Consider the following 21,041-nt stretch of genomic DNA (forward strand, 5'->3'; position numbering starts at 1 on the left):
AAGCGCGCCGGCGGAGACCAGTGACGTCAGGACCCGTCTGCGCATCTGCGGGCTGGCGGGGTCACGCCGGTGACCGTGTGGAGCTGGTGCCTGTGGCTATGGCTACTCGTCGAGCTTTGCACTTCGTATTCAAAGTGGGAAACCGCTTCCAGACGGCGCGTTTCTTTCGCGATGTTCTGGGGATGAAGGTGCAGACGGGGCCGAGAGGGGCTGGCGCGCGAGGGTGGGTGACCGGGGCCGCTGAGCCCCCCTGGCCCGGGGAGACAAATGGGTGTGTCGTAATCTCCGCCAGTGCCCGGGTGTCCGACCTTAGCCCTGGACTCCCTGCTAGCCCTGTCGGGTTTTCAGCTTCAGGAAGCGTTGCATGTCGCGGTTGGGTTGGTGACCTTTGAAAGGGGCCTTTATTAGTCGCTGTGTGCCCACACGTTTCTTTCATTTAAGGTCATTCACAGATATTGAGCCTCAGCCCTTGTGGAGCTTCCAGTCTAGTGGGAAAGACAGTAAACAAGTAATATAATACTCTCCCAATGAACAATAACCCAGTCTCTTCCGGTTTAGATAATCGGCCTATTTAGAGCTCTGCTTCTCTCAGGCCTGCTTTTGAATATGGATATTCAGTCTCCGCGTGAATGCTCCGGCCCTCCTCTCAACAGCCCAGATCTAAGTGTGAAGCCAGAACCCATTGTCTCCAACACCCGGAAGCGGCCTCTCCAGCCCTGAGCAGCTGCGATTTTGCAGGGATCACCTGGGTAGCAGGTGGAAGCTATTAGGGAAGCTATTAGGGAGCTCCCGATAAGCAAGGGCTTTAGAGGTGCAAGAGTGCAATTTAATGCAGAGAGTGCAGAAGATGTGGAGTGCAAGAGAGTTACCTGAGCTCATCAGTCACTTAAAATATATCGTCTGTGCTTCACTGTCCTCTGTTGGTGACGGCTTTGGTGACAAAGGTGAAAATGACCTTAGTTAATCTGTCCTCAACTAAAGTTTCTGACCTAGGGTGGGGGTAGAGATGAGAATTAAGATTTGTACGTAGCTAACAATAATGGAAGTCAAAACTTGATAAGTGATGGAAAATCACAAAACTCCCTTAATGTGTTTCCTCACTGATTAAAGGATTGTTGAGAAGATTAAACACTGTTATGTGTGTAGTATTTAATACATCATGTGTATTACATAAACGGTAGCTGTTATTATTATTATTATTAAAAAATACTACAGGACAGATTTAACTTCATCCTGGGTCATCAGGAAATAATTCATGGAGATCTTGAATTTGAGTTGATGTATAAAAATAGGATTTCCACAAACAAAGATTAGAGGGAGGAGTATGCTGGAAAAACTGAAAGAGCCGATGCAAAGATAAGGTATGTTTGGGAAACACCACTAATTTTCTGTGCCTTTAGTTTAGATTACTTCGTTGAAGTTGAGATGGGATATCAGGACAAATTTGTTGGGACTACTTCTGATAGTATCTTGAATACTGAGAAATTTGGATTTTATGGCACAGTAAGCAGGGAGCTTGCTTACATTTTAGAACAGGTTAATGATGTGATCAGAGCTGTGCATGAGATGTTATGGTGGTGTGAAGGAAAGAGATCAGTAAAGATGATTTTTAATATTGTAGGAGAGAACTGATGGGGCCTTGAACTGGAGCAGTAGCGATGGGAATCAAAAAGAATAGAAACTAGGCATTGAGAGGTTACTCTATGTGGGGTTCTGTGTCAAATAGTTTAATAAATTATCTATTTTCACAACACTTTGGGAGACTCAGACCCTAAGCAACATTCTCAATGTTCTCAATCTCAGACAACTATTGAGTGACAAGCTAGAATTCCAAATCAGAATTCGCCAATGCTAAAGGCCATACTTTGGTTTTCCGGGTGGTGGTGGTGGTTTTAACTCCACAGTGCTGCTTCCCCCAATCTAAGTAGTTTGGTTTTTTTTTTTTTTAAGATTTTATGTATTTCTTTGACAGAGAGAGAGACAGCGAGAGAGGGAACACAAGCAGGGGCAGAGGGAGAGGGAGAAGCAGGCTCCCCGCCGAGCAGGGAGCCCAATGTGGGGCTCGATCCCAGGACTCTGGGATCGTGACCTGAGCCGAAGGCAGACACTTAATGACTGAGCCGCCCAGGCGCCCCCCAATCTAAGTAAATTTCACAGCCTAGGTTGCCTGACCCTTGGTGTCAAGCTGTTCTTCCTTCTACTACTTCCAGTCTGGGAAAGATATGAAGCTCATTGTCTTTTGTTTGTTTTAGAAGTAAAACCTACAAATTATAAATGTCTGTGTTTTAACATTTTAGCTTGTGCTAAATATGCTGTGTACAGTGCTGGTAACACTACAACGTGTTCTAATTCCCTTACCAGATTCTGCGGCATGAGGAATTTGAAGAAGGCTGCAAAGCTGCCTGTAATGGGTATGGCACCTTGTTTCTTAAACTCTCCTTTAGGCTCTGAATACCCCTGGAGAACAGAAGACAGTTTCTCGAAGTGAGTATAAGACAGTGGAATAAATTCAGGAATCAGTAAATTAGGGTGGCAGCTTCAAAAACACAAGTATATATTCTAAATGAAGCAATGTCTTTTTTTTTCTTTTTTTAAGATTTTATTTATTTATTTGACACAGAGAGAGTATAAGTGGGGGGAGCAGCAGGGAGAGGAAGAAGCAGGCTCCCACAGAACCCAACTTGAGGCTCGATCCCTGGGACCCTGGGATCATGACCTGAGCTGAAGGCAGACGCTTAACTGACTGAGCCACCCAGGTGTCCCTAAATGAAGCAAGGTCTTATTGAGTGTCTCTTAGCTTAGTAGCCATAGCAAGCTGGAAAATTCTAAGGCCTAATGAGAATTGCATGCTTGTTGAGAGATAGGCAAAAAAAAATAAAGGTCAGGTTGGAGAAGTATCTTTATAGGAGTATATCCCCTACTTTAAAGAAAAGGTAAACAAATCTTTCCCTCAAATAAGTGCCAGACAGGTGATCTTTGGATCCTCTGGTGGTGGGGTCCACGAACACTCTCCATAGCTGCTTTTAGCACCAGCTGAGAGGTTAGCTCATCCTTGCAGGTACTCAGAGGACCAGAGGGGACTGCCCGCTGTTCTGTCCCGAGAGTGCCTTAGGGGAGTCCTGAGGCAGATTTTGTTTGTAGTCATTGGGTTCATTTACTTTCACTTTTCTAGGCCTTATGATGGGAAATGGAGTAAGACAATGGTGGGATTTGGACCTGAGGATGATCATTTTGTCGCAGAACTGACTTACAATTATGGCATCGGACACTACAAGCTTGGCAATGACTTCATGGTAAATGTCATTTTGTTTGAGCAGATTTTGGCTGTGCCTTTGGTTGAGGTCCCTGATACAACTTCAGGTGTGATGACTGCTCAAGTGACGGCGTTTGAGTGCAGGCTAGTGGTTAGTTTTTTGTTTTCTGTTAAGACAAAAAACTGCTTGTGCACCTCTCTCAGAGCTGGCTTCGGGATGAAATGTGTTCCGGTGTTTCGGAGTCAAACTCAAGACTTAAAGACAGCGCTGACAGAGACAACTCTCCTTTTGGGGAATGACTGAGCCTTGAGAGCTAGAAGGGCCAGAGTCATTGTTCTGGTCAGGCAGGTCCAGATCACCACCCGGAGAAATATTTTCTCTCTAATGAGCCATTAGGATCGGGCTGAGCTGTTATGGCCAGTGCTAGTCAGAGAAAATCATGAGAAGCTTTTAAGGAGAAAGAGAAAGGAGCATTGCACGTGCTGCATCCATTCCTTCATTCGTGCCAGAGTCCAAGCGAGTGTGCATCTAAGAGTTCCGCTCTCTGCCTCCTACTGAGCAGCCGCGGTGTGCGGATGGAATGTGACTGCGCCCAAATACACAGCAAGATAGGAGGAACTAGTGTTCTCAGGATCTACTGAGCAAATCTACCTCGTGCTAGATGTTATTCTGGTCATTTAATCCTGCGATTACTCTGAATTCACGTTAAAATAATAATGACATTTAAATGGAATTTTTATGAGAATCAAATATCTATAAAAGTGTTTTGTAAATGAAAAGGATCGTTGAGATTTAACACACTAGTGTCTGTTTTTCTCATTCTTCATGTCTCTCACTCACTCATTCATTCATTCATTCACTTATTTATTTATTTTTACAAGAGAGGGAGAGATAATCTTAAGCAGGCTCCATGCCCAGCTCAGAGCCTGATGAGGGGCTCGATCTCACGACTGTGAGATCATGACCTGAACGGAAATCAAGAGTCAGATGCTTAACCGACGGAGCCACCCAGGTAGCCCTAATTTATTCATTTAACAGATACTTATTGTGACTTACTATATGCTATGTACCTGGTTAGGTCCTGGGGATAGAGTAGAGTGAAGCATGTTCCCTGGCCTAAGGAGCTTCCTGTCTGGTGGGGGAAGCAAGTAAAGAGATGGAAGAATACAGTGTGATTAGTGCTAAGATTGGTGTAAGAACAGGCAGATGTGGGAATACCTAGGAGGAATTCCCAACTTATTCCCCAAGAGGTGAGAGTTCAGAGAAAGCTTCCCAGAAGTGACACCTGAGTCGGGTGAGTGGGGTGGAGGTGAGAGGGTGAGATGAGTGCCCTCAGGGTGTGCGCAGGCCTGGAGGTGAGAGGGAGCGTGGCAGTCAGGGAGCTGTGACTGGCGCAGTCTGCTTGGAGCTACGTGTGTGAAGAGGAGGCGGGCAGAGATGAGGCTGGAGAAGCGAGCTGGGGCCACATCATACTAGGGTGTTTACACTTTGTTCTAAAGACCGAGTGAACGCATTTTTAAAGCAGGGGATGGCGCAGTGTATGTGGCGTGCACGAATCCCCCTGGCTGGAGCGTGGACATGGGGTTGGAAGGAAGCCAAACCGGAAGCCAGGAAGCTAGCCCGAAGGCAGTACAGCAAGTGACCGGAAGCGCCTAACTCGTGCGGTAGTGGTGGGAGGCGGAGAGAAGTAGTGGGCTGGGGAGATGTGCAGGAGGTAGAGTTGATTGGATTTGGTGACCGAGTGTAAATGAAAATTTCTTTGCGTTTCTCCTTATCTTTTCCTTACTCTCCAAATTTAAATCAGGGAGAGAAAAAGGAGCAAAACCATCTTGGCACCATCACCATTCCACCGGCTCAAGTCAGATGTTGATTGATGGTGCTGCAGGGGTTAGAGGTCATGTTGGTGGAGAACAGCAGGGCTGCTCCGCTGTTGATCTTCCTGAGAGACTCTGGTAGTAAAATGTCCCTAATGAAAGGAACCTTCTGGGCTCCTCAGTTCATGGAACAAAAAGAAAAACAAGTTACATAGAACTCCGATTTGTATAAAGAATCCCCACACATAAAAAAGAAGAGGATCCAGGGGCACCTGGGTGGCCCAGTCAGTTAGTGTCCTGATTTTGGCTCAAGTCGTGATCTCGGGGTTGTGAGATCGAGCCCTGTATCCGGCTCTGCACTCACGCAGGAGTCTGCCTGAGATTCTCTCCCTCTCCCTCTGCCCTTCCTGCCTCTCTTTCTCTGTCTGTCTCTCTATCTCTCTCTCTCTCTCAAATAAATCTTAAAAAAAAAAAGGATTAACAACTTAATTTTTTTTAAGGGGCAAAAACTATGAATAGACAGCCATAGAAAATCAGAAATGTCTCTCAAATATTGAAAAAGATGTTCAACTGCCAAGCTGCCATTTGTCACCTATCGGACAGACAAAAATCAAGAAGTGTGATAGCACACTGTGTTGAAAAGGGTGTTAGACAACTGCCCCTCTCATACATTACTTTTTTAAGAGTGTAAATCACTACAACTTAGTTTGGCAGTATCAAAATAATGCATCTGATCTTGGACCTTGCAGTTTCACACCCAGGACTTTAGTTTACGTGTATGTACACAAATATGTGAAATGAACTACGTATTATTTATCGTGATATTTATTCATACAAGAAATATTGAGTGCCTGCTATGTGCCAGGCACAGTTCCAGGAACTTTGGATAACCAGTGAACAAAATGGGCAAAAATCTATGCCTGGCAGGGAAGGGAATCAGGGCCTGACAGACAATATGTAATAAATAGAATAAATAAATCGTATAACATGTTTTAAAGGTGATTGTTGTTATTGGAGAAGAATAGAGCAGAGGAAGGGGGGATGGGGCGTATGGGACAGATGACTGGTTTTAATTTTAAGGAGGGTGTTGAGGGTAGGTATCAGGGAGGAGGGCACATTTGTGGAAAGTCTCACAGGAGAGAAGAGAGTTAGCCATGTGGGTATCACAGGGAAGAGCAATCCGGATAGAACAGCCTGTGCGAAAGCCCTCAAAGGGCACCTGGCATGTTCCAGAAAATGCAAGGAGGCCAGTCTGGCTGGAATAGACAGAACAAGAGGAAAGTGGGAGGAGATGGAGTCAGGAACAACATGGGATCAAGTTGTGTTGGGCCTTTCAGGCCATTAGAAGCCATCTCTGAGTGAAACGATGAGCTGTCGAGGGTTTTAAGCAGGAGAAAAACAACGTAGGGTTGCTGTTTTAAGGGTAGAGTATGTTTCAGAAAATTTACTCTGGCTACAGAGCGGGTGATTGATTGACAAGACTCAGGGAAAGAGAGGCTGTTATGATAATCCCAGTTAGAACTGCAGCTGGTCTGAGCAGAAGACATAGTTTACATTTTTAGGTATTTTGATTAAATTTAAGTAATACCTCGATAGTTGGTTTAAATTTTTTTATTTATTTTTAAAGATTTTATTTATGTTAGAGAGAAGAGATTTAGAGAACAAGTGGGGGGAGGGACAGAGGGAGAAGCAGACTCCCTGAGGAGTTGGGAGCCCAACGTGGGGCTCGATCCCAGGACCCTGGGATCATGACCTGAGCCGAAGGCAGATGCTTAACCAACTGAGCCACGCAGGCACCCAAATTTTTTTGTTTAAAAAGCAAAAATAAAAATAAAACATCTTAAGTAGGTAGCTGGCAAGCCAAGGTAAGATCAGATCAAGATTTCTCTGACTAGATCTTTAGAATTAAAAGAGATTATCTTTGGTTTTAAAATGATGAAACTTCTCAGGGTACCTTGGTCAGTTAAGTGGCTGCCTTTGGCTCAGGTCATGATCTCGGGGTCCTGCGATCGAGCCCCACATTGGGCTCCTTGCTCAGCGGGGAATCTGCTTCTCCCTCTCCTTCTGCCCTTCCCCCTGCTTGTGTTCTCTCTCTCTGTCAAATAAATAAAATCTTTTAAAAAAAAAAATGATCAAACTTTTCTAGCCTTTGAATTTCTTTCCTACAATTCACAACATTTGGGATCTTTGTAGGAGAAGTATGTCCAAAACCTACTTTAAAATCACTAGAAGAGGGGTGCCTGGGTGTCTTAGTTAAGCATGTGCCGTCGCCTCAGGTCATAATCCTAGCATCCTAGGATCGAGCCCCAAGTCAGGGAGCCCGCTTCTTCCTCTCCCTCTGCTGTTCCCCCTTCTTGTGCTCCCTTGCTCTCTCTCTCTCTCTGCTCTTTGTCTCAAATAAATAAAATCTTTTAAAAAATCACTAGAAAAATTTGAATGCCAATTAAATCTTAGGTGGCATGATGTAAAGGCAGTGCGGTTTTGTCTCATTATCTTGCTCTAGAAAAGATCTTTGGTTATACACTTGGTGACATTGTTGTTTGTCATAGGGTGTCACACTCGCTTCTAGCCAGGCTGTCAGCAATGCCAGGAAGCTGGAGTGGCCACTCAGTGAAGTTACAGAAGGTGTTTTTGAAACCGAGGCCCCAGGAGGATATAAGTTCTATTTGCAGAATCACAGTCCACCTCAGTCAGGTAATTATACCGGGACTACTAATAATACCCTCTGTCTAACGGCATCTTTGGTGAAAGGAGAGAGGAACTGGATTTCTTTCTCCTGTGGAGTCTTCCTATATTGACACGATATCTTTCCCAAGCCAGTGTTTCTTATTCTTTGAAAAATCATATTTTCTTTTTTTTCTTTTCTTTTTTTTTTTAAGATTTTATTTATTTGACAGAGAGAGAGAGACAGCCAGCGAGAGAGGGAACACAACCAGGGGGAGTGGGAGAGGAAGCAGCAGGCTCCCAGTGGAGCAGGGAGCCCAATGCGGGGCTTGATCCCAGGACCCCGGGATCACGCCCTGAGCTGAAGGCAGATGCTTAACCAATTGAGCCACCCAGGCGCCCCTGAAAAAACTTTTTTTTTTTTTTTTTTTGAGAGAGTGAGAGAGAGCACACGGGGGGTGGAGAGGAAGGGCAGAGGGAGAGGGAGAATCTTTTTTTTTTTTACAATTTTATTTATTTGTCAGAGAGCACAACGGGGGGCAGCAGGCAGAGGGAGAAGTGGGCTCCTCACTGAGCAAGGAGTGCAATGTGGGACTTGATCCCAGGACCCTGGAATCACGACCCGAGCCGAAGGCAGAGGCTTAACCAACTGAGCCACCCGGGTGTCCTTGGAGAGACAGAATCTTAGGCAGGCTGTGCAGCCCGATGTGGGGCTTGATCTTACAACGCTGAGATCATGACCCAAGCTGAAATCAAAAATCCGACGCTTAAACAACTGAGCAGGCACCCTGAGAAATCATATTTTCATATTAGAACTTTAGTGCATAATGCTAGGGGATCTAACTGGTTCTGGTTCTAATCTGCTGGTAATATATCTATTTATGATACTTTCAGCTGTAACAGAAAACCAATCGCAGACTAGCGTGAACAATAAGAGAATGTTTTAGCTCACAGAGCAGGTATCCTGTAGGTTAGTTGATTCAGCAGCTTAGCAATGGCATCAAGAATCCAACTTTCCTCTCTCTCTCCATCCTCTTGTCCACAGGGGTCTACTTTTAGAACCAGTTCCCTTGTGGTTGTTGGGTGGCTACCAGTAGCAATTGGGGCTACCCACTACCACATTCTCATCTGGCAGGGGAAGGAGAGACTGACTTCCTGTTGCTTCTTATTAAGAGCAGAGCAAAACTTTTCTGGAAGCTTCCTGCAGACTTCCTGGTCAGATTTGATTCACACTCCTACTCCTGAATGAATCACTGCTAAGGGAAATAAGATTATCCTTAGACCAGTTGGTCCTGTCTCTCCAGCTGAGGTCAGTTTCGCAAACTGTAGTGCTGGTACTAGGTGAGTGAAGGTGGAATAGAAGTGAGGAGCCCAGCACTCTGCCATACAGAAAGAAACTTTGCACCGCATGTTTCGTGTACTGCAGAAGCATCCTCATCATCTGATTCCTGCATGTTCTGTCTGCTCTGCGGAAAGAAAAACAGTAGCAGGAAAAAAACACTTGTGAATAGCAAAGGCCGTTCTCCCTGCCATTTTGGTCCATGAGAACACTCCCTTAAGTGGACCTGAGATGGGAGACATATGTTCTCTTTCTTCCGCTGGTCTGCCTCGGTGCCCAAATGCCCCTGGTACTGAGTCTGGTTGTGTGTGTAATGCTGCCAGCTCAGCAAACAATGACCTGTTCCAGTGCGGGAGTTTAGGTGGGTGCCAGATAGTATTTCTGTACCTCACTGGTGATTTAAGGGAGTTTTATGATTATTTTTATTGATGGGTGATTCTTGCAAAAAAAGCAAGAATTTAAAACTCTAAAGCTTATGGGGCGCCTGGGTGGCTCAGTTGTTAAGCGTCTGCCTTCGGCTCAGGGCGTGATCCCAGGGTCCTGGGATCGAGCCCCACATCAGGCTCCTCTGCTGGGAGCCTGCTTCTTCCTCTCCCACTCCCCCTGCTTGTGTTCCCTCTCTCGCTGGCTGTCTCTCTCTGTCAAATAAATAAATAAAATCTTAAAAAAAAAAAAATCTTAAAAAAACAACAACTCTAAAGCTTAACTCCTGCCACTAATTCCACTGCGCATTTTTTCCCCTAGTTTTAATGGTGTTTCAATATATAAAAAATGGAGAGGCGCCTGGGTGGCTGAGTCAATTAAGCATCTGACTCCCTGCCGGCTCAGGTCATGATCTCAGGGTTCTGGGATCGAGCCCCACGCTGGGCTCCCTGCTCAGCGGGGAGTCTGCTTGTCCCTCTGCCTCTCCTCCTGCTTATGTGCGCTCGCTCTTTCTCTCTCTCTCTCTCTCTCTCTCTCTCTCAAGTAAATAAAATCTTGAAGAAAGAGTCTCTTTAAAAAAAAATACATAAAATGGAGAGCCCCACAATCCTAAGATTGGAATGATAATACCTTTAGGGCATTAATTTCCAATTGGTAATAGAGTCAAATCTGTCAGTGTAGATGGTGTCCAGCCTTCCTTTGAATCACTGGGTCCTGGGTAGTCTCGCCTACTTGTCACCATTCCTGTCCTGCATCCTTCAGGGACCCAGTTGGCTGAAATTTGTTGATTTCTCAATAAATGGGGAAAATGAACAGTCTGCCACACAGAGGCACCGGTGAGAAACTTCCCCTTCGTCATGGTATTGCTGTTCTCGCAAATGGGGCTGAGGCAATGAAAACCCAAGAAAAATACACTGAATTTATCATAGAGCAGCTCTTCAGAAGGTCACCTTACAATATAAAAATTTCCAATAATGTTAAATATTTTAGTATAACTTATCCTTTTTGCAAAAAAATAGATTTTTCTTCCTAGACAGATGAGCAAAGAAGAAGAAAGAAAAAAACAGTACCCACATAGCCAGATAATCATTGTTAACGTTTTAGAGTGTATCTTTCCAATCATTTATCCAAAAAAAAATCTATCTGGGTGCCTGGGTGGCTCAGTAGGTTGGGCGTCTGCTTTTGGCTCAGGTCGTAGTCCCTGGGTCGTGGGATCAAGTCCCATGTTAGGGTCCCCAATCGGTGGGGAGTCCGCTTCTCTCTCTGCCCCGCCCCCCCCGCCATGCTCTCACCCATTCTCTCTGTCTCTCAAAAATAAGTAAATGGAATCTTAAAAAAAAAAAATCTGTTTATATATCTGTCATGTTCCATTGTAGCGATTCCATTGTATTACATGGTAGGAAGATTAAACACTTGTCTATTGTTGGGTGTTTATGTTGGCCCCGGTGTTTCATTGTTATGAGCAACACTGTAAAGAATGTCTTTGTGCTGAAAGCCCTTCATACTTCTACAATTACTTCTTTAATTGGTGATCATAGGATTGCTCTCTGAAAAGCAGTTTACATTTTTTTAGGCTTTGGATACATTCTGTCAAATTGTTGCCCAGAAGTGTACTAATTTACACTCTGCCAGTATTATACGATTGTGATTTTCCCCCTGCCCTATCACAGCACTGTGACTTTTACAATTATTTGCCAATGAAATAACAGAATGCTTTAATTCTAATTTCTTTGGTTATTTGTGAGGTTGAATGTTGTTTTGTTTTTTGTTTTTAATGTTCATTGACCATTCCAGTTCAATCTTCGTGGATTACCACTTTGTGTTTTTTACCTATTTTTTCTAGGATGTTCGTCTTTTTCTTTCTAATGTTTAAAGGTGATTTAAATATTAAGGACTTTTTGTCACATATGTTGCAAAAATGTTTCCTAATTTGTCATTTACTCTTTGATTGTAATTTTTTCCTGTTCTTTCGTTTCTTCCTTCTTCCTTTTTTTTCTTTCTTTCTTTCTTTCTTTCTTTCTTTCTTTCTTTCTTTCCTTCCTTCCTTCCTTCCTTCCTTCCTTCCTTCCTTCCTTCCTTCTTTCTTTTTTGGTGGTTGTTGTCTAGGAATTTTCCATTTCATGTAATTAACCTAGTAAATTTTTTCCTTCATGGTTTTTCTATTTCTGGTGTCAGGTTTTTTTAAAAAATCTTTTTCCACCCCAAAATTGCAGCAATAATGACCTGTTTTTGGTATTTCCATGGTTTCATTCTTTAAACTTAATCCTTTAGCCCATCAGATTGAACGTGTTTTGCCATTTAGTTTAAAGGTGTAATTTTTCCCCACCAAATGACAAGCCAGTTATCTTTGTGCCATTTATTGAATAATGTGCCTTTTCATACTGACCTAAAATCCCTTTCTTATCGTAAACTAAGTTCTTGGGGTGCCTGGGTGGCTCATTCGGTTAAGTGTTTCCCTTTGGCTCAGGTCATGATCCCAGGGTCCTGGGATTGAGCCCCACATAGGGCTCCCCGCTCCACGGGGATCCTGTTTCTCCCTCTCCCTCTGCCTGCCACTCCCCCTGCTTGTGCGAGTTCTCTTTCAATCTGTCAAATAAATAAATAAAATCTTTAAAAAAAAAAACCTAAGTTCTGGGACACCTGGGTGGCTCAGTCGGTTAAGTGTCTGCCTTCAGCTCAGGTCATGATCCCAGGATCCTGGGATCGAGTCCCACATCAGGCTCCCTGCTCAGCGGGGTGCCTGCTTCTCCCTCTCCCTCTGCTGCTCCCCTTGCTTGTGCTCTCTCTCTCTGTCAAATAAATAAATAAAATCTTTTAAAAAAAGAACACCTCAGTTCTTATATATACTCAAGTCTGATTTAATCTTTCTATTCTATTACATTCCACTGATCTGTCCATTCCTACTGTTTTCTTACTCTCCAGATCCTGTATTAAAAGTAACACTAGCAGTGTCTGATCTTCAGAAGTCCTTGAACTACTGGTCTAATCTACTGGGAATGAAAATTTATGAAAAAGATGAAGAGAAGCAAAGGGCTTTGCTGGGCTATGCTGATAACCAGGTGAGTGATCTTGGAAGGAAGTAATCGTTAACTTTGAGTTTGGCTTATAAATGAGGTTAACATGAAGGTTATTCTCAGAGTTTTTCACAGTGATTCAATATTTACACAGATAAACAGAAAGAAGAAAATAAAAACTGCTGATAACCTCATCACCCAGATATTACCTTTGTTTATATTCGGGACTATATCCTTTGAGAAGTGGAATTGCTGAGTCAGAAGAGATGGAGACAAGATCTAATACTATAATGATAATCTATTTTCATCTTTTTTTTTTTTTTTTAATAACCTAGCATTTGAACGTGATTTAGTCCTTGCAGTCTGACCCAGCAGGTCTACTCCTAGGAATTTATTTCACAGACGTACTCAGCCATTCACGTGCACAAGGAAATGTGTACAAGGTTATCTGTTGCAGCGTAGTAATAGCAAAAGATAAGAAGTAACCTCAATGTCCCGTGCGTTAGAGGAATAGTTCAATGATTTATGGTTTATAAATAAACGGATTACTGTGCAACCATCTAAGAGAATGGGGTGAATCGTTATGTGCCGACGGAGTAACATTGGATAAAAACAAGGGACAGAATAATGTGTAAATTATGCTACTGTTTGTATAAAAAAAAAAAAGATCTGTGCATGCCATGTGTCTAGCAGGACACACAAGAAGCCTCTGGGAGAGAATAGAGAGTTTTTACTTTATTCCTTTAGTCCTGTTTGAATTAATTAATTAATTTCCACATCACCTGTTCCAAAAAAATAGACCCACTTTCTTATTCCTTTGCAGTGTAAGCTGGAGCTACAGGGTATCAAGGGTACAGTTGATCATGCAGCAGCTTTTGGAAGAATTGCCTTTTCTTGCCCCCAGAAAGAGGTAACGTTTGTTCCTGGATCTTTTGTGTAAGCTCTGTGACTAGCTAGTTGAACCAGCTAAGGAACCTCAGCCCTCCCTCCTTTAGGTTCGTTCCAGTTGTGGCTTTGGTGTCAAGTTCAGCAGTTGTCTCAAGAGCAGCTGCGATAATGAAATCAAACAAGCGGTGCCTGGGTTCTCTCTGGTTGATCTGATATTCCCCTGGGGCTGATGAGGACCGCAGTGTGGGAGTGGTACGTGACCCCTTGCTCACTTTGCGTTTTTTTTCCTCAAGTTACCGGACTTAGAAGACTTGATGAAAAGGGAGAACCAGAAGATTCTGACTCCCCTAGTGAGTCTGGATACCCCAGGGAAAGCAACCGTACAAGTGGTCATTCTGGCTGACCCTGTAAGGATTACTCAGGAAAGGGATGGGCTGCACCAAGGGTTTCTTCAAGGTGTCTTTTTGCCAAATTTCTTTTCTCTTTATTGGTATAGGATGGACATGAAATTTGTTTTGTGGGGGATGAAGCATTTCGAGAACTTTCTAAGATGGATCCAGAGAGCAGCAAATTGTTGGATGATGTGAGTCTTATTTCTGACTTTGTATCTCCATAGGCCCACAGAGGATGGTGTTAAGTGGGGGGGGGGGGGGGGGAGTGTGTGGGGGAAGGGCTAAAGCAACTGGGTCCGGTGCTATGTCCTTTTGATGATAGGGTGACTTTTGAGCCAGGAATATGTGTCTTCATTACCACCCATATGACTTTTGTTTTGTTTTAAGATTTTATTTATAAGTAATCTCAACACTCAATGTGGGGCTCGAACCCACAACCCCGAGATCAGGAGTCACATGCTCTACCGACTGAGCCAGCCGGGCGCCCCACGCCCGTATGACTCTTAACTGGGTGCAGCGTTTGTGCCTTCACACTTGCTCACGCTGCCCCTGTGCATCACAGTTCTGCTCCGCAAGGGGAAGGCCCGGATGCATCCCCTTGCTTCTTTAGCTCTTTCGGTCCTCTCATCTCCAGTCTACAGTGGCACTCCCTCCCTTTCCAGTGAATCGTTCTCGTCAGCATGCAAACAGGCTTTTATGTGTCCCAGCTTTTTTTTTTTTTTTTAAAGATTTTATTTATTTATTTGACAGAGATAGAGACAGCCAGCGAGAGAGGGAACACAAGCAGGGGGAGTGGGAGAGGAAGAAGCAGGCTCCTAGCGGAGGAGCCTGATGTGGGACTCGATCCCATAATGCCGGGATCACGCCCTGAGCCGAAGGCAGACGCTTAACCGCTGTGCCACCCAGGCGCCCCTATGTCTCTCAGCTTTTAAAAATCTTTTGCCCCATATCCCTTCTCCATAGTTCTTTTAAAAAAGTCTGCCTACGGGGCGCCTGGGTGGCTCAGTCGTTAAGCGTCTGCCTTCGGCTCAGGGTGTGATCCCAGTGTTCTGGGATCGAGTCCCGCATCAGGCTCCTCCGCTGGGAGCCTGCTTCTTCCTCTCCCACTCCCCCTGCTTGTGTTCCCTCTCTCACTGGCTGTCTCTGTCAAATAAATAATAAAATCTTTAAAAAAAAAAAAAAAAGGAAAATAGAATCTCAGACAGCCTCCCAGTTGGCACATTTGTTAGACTTTTTCCTTCTTGCTTTTTCATATCACTGACCACCTTCCTTCTCTTCCAAGCTCGCTTCTCCTTTGGTCTTAGAGATCCTGCCATCCTCATATCTCTCTGACAGCTTCTCAGACACAAGCACCTCTTTCTGTCTTATTCCAAAACAATTTACCCACAGTCCCGCTCTAGCTGTCTTTTATTCTCATTCCACATTTTCCCTCTTCTCTGAGTAGAAGTTACCTACTACTCTGGTTTCTTCTCCTCTGAGCTACAACCATCGTCCATTCCCTGACTTCCTAATTTCTAGTTCCTACTTCTCCCTAAGCTCCAAACAAGTATTTTTTGTTGTTACTGAGGTAAAATATACACGAAAAATAAATGAACAGAAGTTTAGTGTTCCATTTGATGAGTTTTGACAGTTAAATATTCTCATACAACCGCTGTTCAAAATATAGCGCGTTTTCATCATTGTAGAAAGTTCTCCCATGCCCATTTCCAGCTGATTCCCATCCCTGCCTCCCAGAGGCAAGTATTGTACTGATGTGTCACGTTATTTTTGTGTGTCCTTGGACTTCATATAAAGGAAATCATTCAGTAGGTATTCTTTTGTGCCTGGCTTCTGTCACCCAACATGACAGTTTTGAGATTCTTCTATGTAATTGTACATAACGGAGTTTGTTTTTGTTTTTGTTTTTGTTTTTTATTGCTGAGTGGTATTCAATTTTATAAATATAACAGTTTGCTTATCCATTCTTCCAGTGGTGGATGTTTGAATTGTTTCCAGATTTTTATCCACAATAAGGAAGACTGCTTTGAACATTCTTATGTAAATCTTGCAGACATGTTTCATTTGTCTTAGGTAATAACTAGGAGTGGAATTGCTTTTACTTTCTGAAAAACTGCCAAACAGTTGTCCAGAGTGATTGAACCACTTGACTCTTCTGTCAGCCGTGTATGTGTCCGAGAGTTCCAGATGTTCCATATCCTCATCAGCATTTGCGTTTTTCTGGGTTTTTGCTTTAGCTCTCCTAGAACATGTAAAATGGTTTCTCACTGAGATTTTAAGTTGTATTTCCCTGATAACTACTGATGTTGAGCACCTTTGCGTTTGCTTAATGGTTATTTGCATACCTTCCTCTGTGAATTATATGTTCAAGTCTTTTCTCCGTTTCTTTCCATAATAGATTTTATTTTTAATATTTGGTGATTAAAAATTCCAGAAATACGCAGGAGAGTACAACAAATCTCTGTGTGATTGTCACTGATCAATGCTGCCATAATTTTTCATCATTCCTTCCCATCACCCCCTCTTTTTTTTGGCTAGGGAATTTTTTTTTAAGACTTTTTGTTTATTCACTTGAGAGAGAGCAAGAGCACGAGCACAAGGAAGGGGAGAGGCAGAGGGGGAGAGCCAGACTCCCTGCTGAGCCATGTGGGGCTCAATCCCAGGACCTCATGACCATGACCTGAGTGGAGGGTGACACTCAACCAGGCCACCCAAGCGCCCCTTTTTTGCTAGGGAATTCTAAGGCAAATCTTAGCCACTGTGTTATTTCAACCCTAAATACTTAAGTATTTTATACATTTAAATTTTTTAAGGTTTTATTTATTTATTGAGAGCTTGCATGAGAGCACAAGCTAGGGCAGGGGCGGAGGGAGAGGGAGAAGCAGACCCCCCTGAGCGGGGAGCCCGATGTGGGTGTCAATCCCAGGACTCTCAGAAGATTAAACAGTGTTTGAAATGACTGGATTTAGGCTTTAGAAAGCTGATGCTGGCAGGAGGGATGGCAGACGAAGGCAGACACTTAACCGACTGAGGTACCCCAGTATTTTATATATTTTTAAATTATTTAAAAGAAGTAAAAATCCAGGAATTTCCTTATGGGCCATATTGATATTAGCACACTTAAAAAAACCCCAGTATATCCTTAATGTCACCTAAAATCCAGCTTTATTAAAATTTCCCTTATTATCTAAAAATGATCTTATATAGTTGGTTCTCCCTATGTATTTTTAAGTAGCTTTAATGTAAATGGACTGTATCAATACAGAACGATCTGTATGATCCACTGAGTTTCATGACAAACTAGTTGGAAGACACACCTCTGATCTATTTTATATTGTAGCCATTCTAGTTTGTAATCTCTATGAATGTATTTTCATGTTATGTGACTTTGCTCACATGATTTTATTCTCCTGGAATGTCCCTTATTTAAGTATTTGCTTATTTTTTAAGGCCCATTCAAATCCCTTTTTTTAATTTTTTTATTTTTTTTTAAAGATTTTATTTATTTATTTGACAGAGATAGAGACAGCCAGCGAGAGAGGGAACACAAGCAGGGGGAGTGGGAGAGGAAGAAGCAGGCTCATAGCGGAGGAGCCTGACGTGGGGCTCGATCCCACAACGCCGGGATCACGCCCTGAGCCGAAGGCAGACGCCTAACCGCTGAGCCACCCAGGCGCCCCCAAATCCCTTTTTTCTCATTGGTTATTTATCTTGTTGATTAGTTGGAGTTCTGGATGTGAGTCATTTGTTAAATATCTACAAATGCGAGTACTTTCCCCAGGCTATGGCTTGCCAGTTTATTTTCTTAACAGAGTCCTTTGGGGACGCCTGGGTGGCTCATTCGGCTAAGTGTCTGCCTTTGGCTCAGGTCATGATCCCAGCGTCTGGGGATCGAGTCCCACATCGGGCTCCCTGCTCATCGGGGAGTTTGCTTCTCCCTCTGCCCCTTCCCCTCACTCCTGCTCTCTCTCGCTCTCTCTCGCAAATAAATAAAATCTTAAAAAATCTGCAAACACTTGTTCAATACTCATCAGCATCCTGTCAAACATAGTACTCTATGCCGAATGAATATATTTTTTTAAGATTTTATTTATGTATCAGAGAATGTGAGCTGGAGGGAGAGGGAGAAAGAACTGAAGTAGACTGTGCTGAGTGCAGAGCCTGATGTGGGGCTTGATCCCACAACCAGGAGATCATGACTTTAGCCTAAACCAAGGGTCGGATGCTCAACCGATTGAGCCGCCCAGGTGCTCCCTGAATGAACACTTTTTACTTGTTAATAACTGTGGACAGTGCAGTGAGGTACAAAGTGGACTGTATACGTTTTGTTTTATGGACTTAAATATATATTCCAATTCTTTTCCTGTAGGCAATGGCGGCAGATAAAAGTGATGAATGGTTTGCCAGACAAAATAAATCAAAGGCTTCGGGGTAACAGAAGACATGATGTGGAACAAGCATTTGTGATTCCTGTCTAGCACCTGCAAGGCCTGACGTGTCCATGCACGAGAAATGCTCTCACAACTTGGTGGTTTCCTGTATAAGCAAGGAGGCTGGGGTGGGAAAGATCTGTGTGTTTTAATCTAGAAACAAAATGCTATTATCATCAGTCCAATTAGAGGAGAACTCTTGCTGTAATCTTCAGTGTCACTAGAATGGCACATCCTATGTGGACCTCTATTCGATTAGGCATAAATTAGTTTTTAGCTTGGGCAACTATGTGGGACGTTACCTTTGGTTGGAGGTGGAGGGAATTTTTATAAGCTTATAGCAGAAATACTTCTAGTACCATGATAGTGTGCTGTTCTAATGCCTTCCTCTGGCAGGCCTTGACATTGAAAAATGTTAAAGAAATTTCGTTCCTTGAATCAAAAGATTTGACTAACACCCCACACATTCCTTGCTTCAAAATTTTGAGCAGCCAGAGAAAACAGAGGGAAGGATCTAATGTGTTGTGTTGCTACATGCCTGGCTTCCTGCTATTTTCTTTATATAATTTTTTTAAATCTTCATGAGAATTTTGATTTCTTAAATATGGGTTAGATTTCTTAAATATGGATTAGGTTATTTCTTGAGCCTGAAAAAATTTTTTTAATGATTTCTTGTAGTTTTCTACTTGGTTCCACAGAACAAATAAATTTTAATCATTGGAAACTGAGTTACATTGGCCATATTTATTATAAATGGTTTTTGAAAGTATACTTCTGAAACAAAGTTGTTACACCAGCCTCTAAGACTCTATTTAAAATGGGTGGTAGCCAGGTTCCAATTTTAGGGAAGAAACTGAGGCGATTGAAAAGGATTGACTCACCAAGAGAAAAAAATCCTTTTCCAGCTCCACGGTCCTTTTCATTCAACTTAAATTCTCTGTCTTAGGGAAGCAATCATGAGTTTCAAAGCAAACCAAGTTACACATGTTCCTTCTCTAGACCGTTGGTTCACCTTTTTCCTATATGCCAGGAAACTGTAGGGATTTTGAATAACAAACTTCTCTGTGTTTCTTTAGACTATGATTTGTTAATTTTCAGATTTCCTATTAGGTTATTAATTCTCGGTGTTTATTTCTAGTAACACTGTTCTTGTGCAAAGAAACTGTGCTTTTCTCAGTGTATTATGCTGCTGTCATAGGCCTTCTAAGTTTGTCATAGCAAAATAAATGGTTCATGTAAGTACTGAATGACTAAACACGTACTAGATTTCTTTTCATCTACTTATATATTAACCTACCAAAACCTTTCTTTCTTAAGTTGCAGCTGTGCATGACAGAAGTTAATACTGTTTATCTACCTGGGACATTTTAATTTTATGATATAAGCCCCCTTTTGTCTCGCTGCCGTTTTTCTTTTGTTGTGTTCTTTAATATTGTATTCATCCTACAACTATTTAGTGGGCAATTTTGGCCTTTTACCAAGGCTTCCAAAAGTTTACCTCTGCACAGTGGAGCTAGCGATTTCATTTATTTTTTAAGGAGGGAAGGGGCAGAGCGGGAGAGAGAATCTTAAGCAGTCTCCACGTTCAGTGACATGGGGCTCGACACGGGGCTCAATCTCACAACCCTGAGATCATGACCTGAGCCGATATAAGGAGTCAGACTTAACTTACTGAGCCACTCAGGCACCCCTGGTGTAGCTAATGATTTTAAACCACAGGTACAATTATTTTCCCACCTCTGAGGACGGTGTGATTCATTAGAAAACAAGGTTATAAGATGGTTTTGCCCAAGCTGGTGTTTCAAAACAGGTGAAGTTGGAAAGTTCTTTGGCTTCTCTGGAGTTGTGTTTTCAGAGCTGTCAACCCTCAGAGCCTTGAGGGGTTGAGGAGTTCTAGCATATTAAGTTTGAATTCAAACTTCCCTTGGGTTTAAATCCAGAGAGATTTAGAATGGCTATGTTGCAAGAGCTCCCCTAGCTTAGCCTGGGGAGTTAATATGAAATCCATATTTGCTTGACATCTTGATGGAATTAGCAAAGCTGTGGACGTTCACAGCTCCTTTACGTGACTTTCTGCCCATTCACCTGTACCATGCAGTTGCCATTGTGGCAGCTTTTAGGAGGGCTCCAATTTCTCCACTGAAATTTATGGTGAGAGTTAATGGGAAGTTTCAGTTTGGTCTAAGAGTTCTTACCTTTCCCTTGGGAAGTCAATAGGAAATTTACTCAGGCCCTAATCAACAAAAAATGCTCTTGATTTTTAGAGAGAGAGTGCATGCAAGCAGGGGCAAGGGGGAGGCAGAGGAAAGAGAGAAACTTAAGCAGACTCTGCACTGATCATAGAACCCAATGTGGGGCTCAATCTCACGATCCTGAGATCATGACCTGAGCTGAAACCAAGAGTCGGTTGCTTAACTAGCTGACCCACCCAGGTGCCCCAAGAAATACTCTTGCCTCAGACTCCTATAAGGTAACAGAGTCGATGCAAAAATCAAAACAATAGTTAAAAAACTTGGAAAAGTCTTGCTGCTACCAACCCCTTTCCCCTTGCCTCGTACTTATTAAGCAGACAAATATACTTATTTTCTCCCTTTTCCCCACAAAATTCCGCATACTGTGTATACTGTATATTTTTTAATAATGTATCCTACGATTGCTTTCTGCAGTCCAAATATGGTGCATTTTTACTTTATCAGGTTTTATAATGATTTACAGAATGGTATGAGTAGGGGCACCTGGGTGGCACAGCGGTTGAGCGTCTGCCTTCAGCTCAGGGCGTGATCCCAGCGTTATGGGATCGAGCCCCACATCAGGCTCCTCCGCTAG

The 21,041-nt window shown here is 43.1% G+C and overlaps 1 protein-coding gene and 1 non-coding gene across 3 annotated transcripts; one reads left to right on the top strand and one right to left on the bottom strand.

Annotated features, from left to right (window-relative positions):
* The first annotated feature begins 34 nt into the window (after positions 1-34).
* Positions 35-19,462, top strand: GLOD4 (glyoxalase domain containing 4). Of its 2 annotated transcripts, none has more exons than XM_045773342.2 (9): positions 35-188; positions 2,362-2,411; positions 3,173-3,293; positions 7,618-7,762; positions 12,417-12,553; positions 13,332-13,418; positions 13,690-13,803; positions 13,893-13,979; positions 18,155-19,462. In XM_045773342.2, exons 1-9 carry the CDS (start codon positions 99-101, stop codon positions 18,218-18,220), a joined length of 897 nt encoding a protein of 298 aa, XP_045629298.2. In that variant the 5' UTR covers positions 35-98; the 3' UTR covers positions 18,221-19,462. The 2 variants fall into 2 exon arrangements, with proteins under 2 accessions (XP_045629298.2, XP_045629299.2); XM_045773343.2 differs by lacking the exon at positions 35-188 and adding an exon at positions 962-1,361.
* TRNAR-CCU (transfer RNA arginine (anticodon CCU)) lies at positions 14,199-14,271 on the bottom strand. Its single transcript has one exon. It is a non-coding gene; the product is annotated as a tRNA-Arg (tRNA).
* Positions 19,463-21,041: the final 1,579 nt, after the last annotated feature.

This window comes from Ursus americanus, chromosome 23, assembly GCF_024610735.1.
Source record: "Ursus americanus isolate L20-20 chromosome 23, mUrsAme1.1.p, whole genome shotgun sequence".
Classification (NCBI taxonomy): domain Eukaryota; kingdom Metazoa; phylum Chordata; class Mammalia; order Carnivora; family Ursidae; genus Ursus; species Ursus americanus.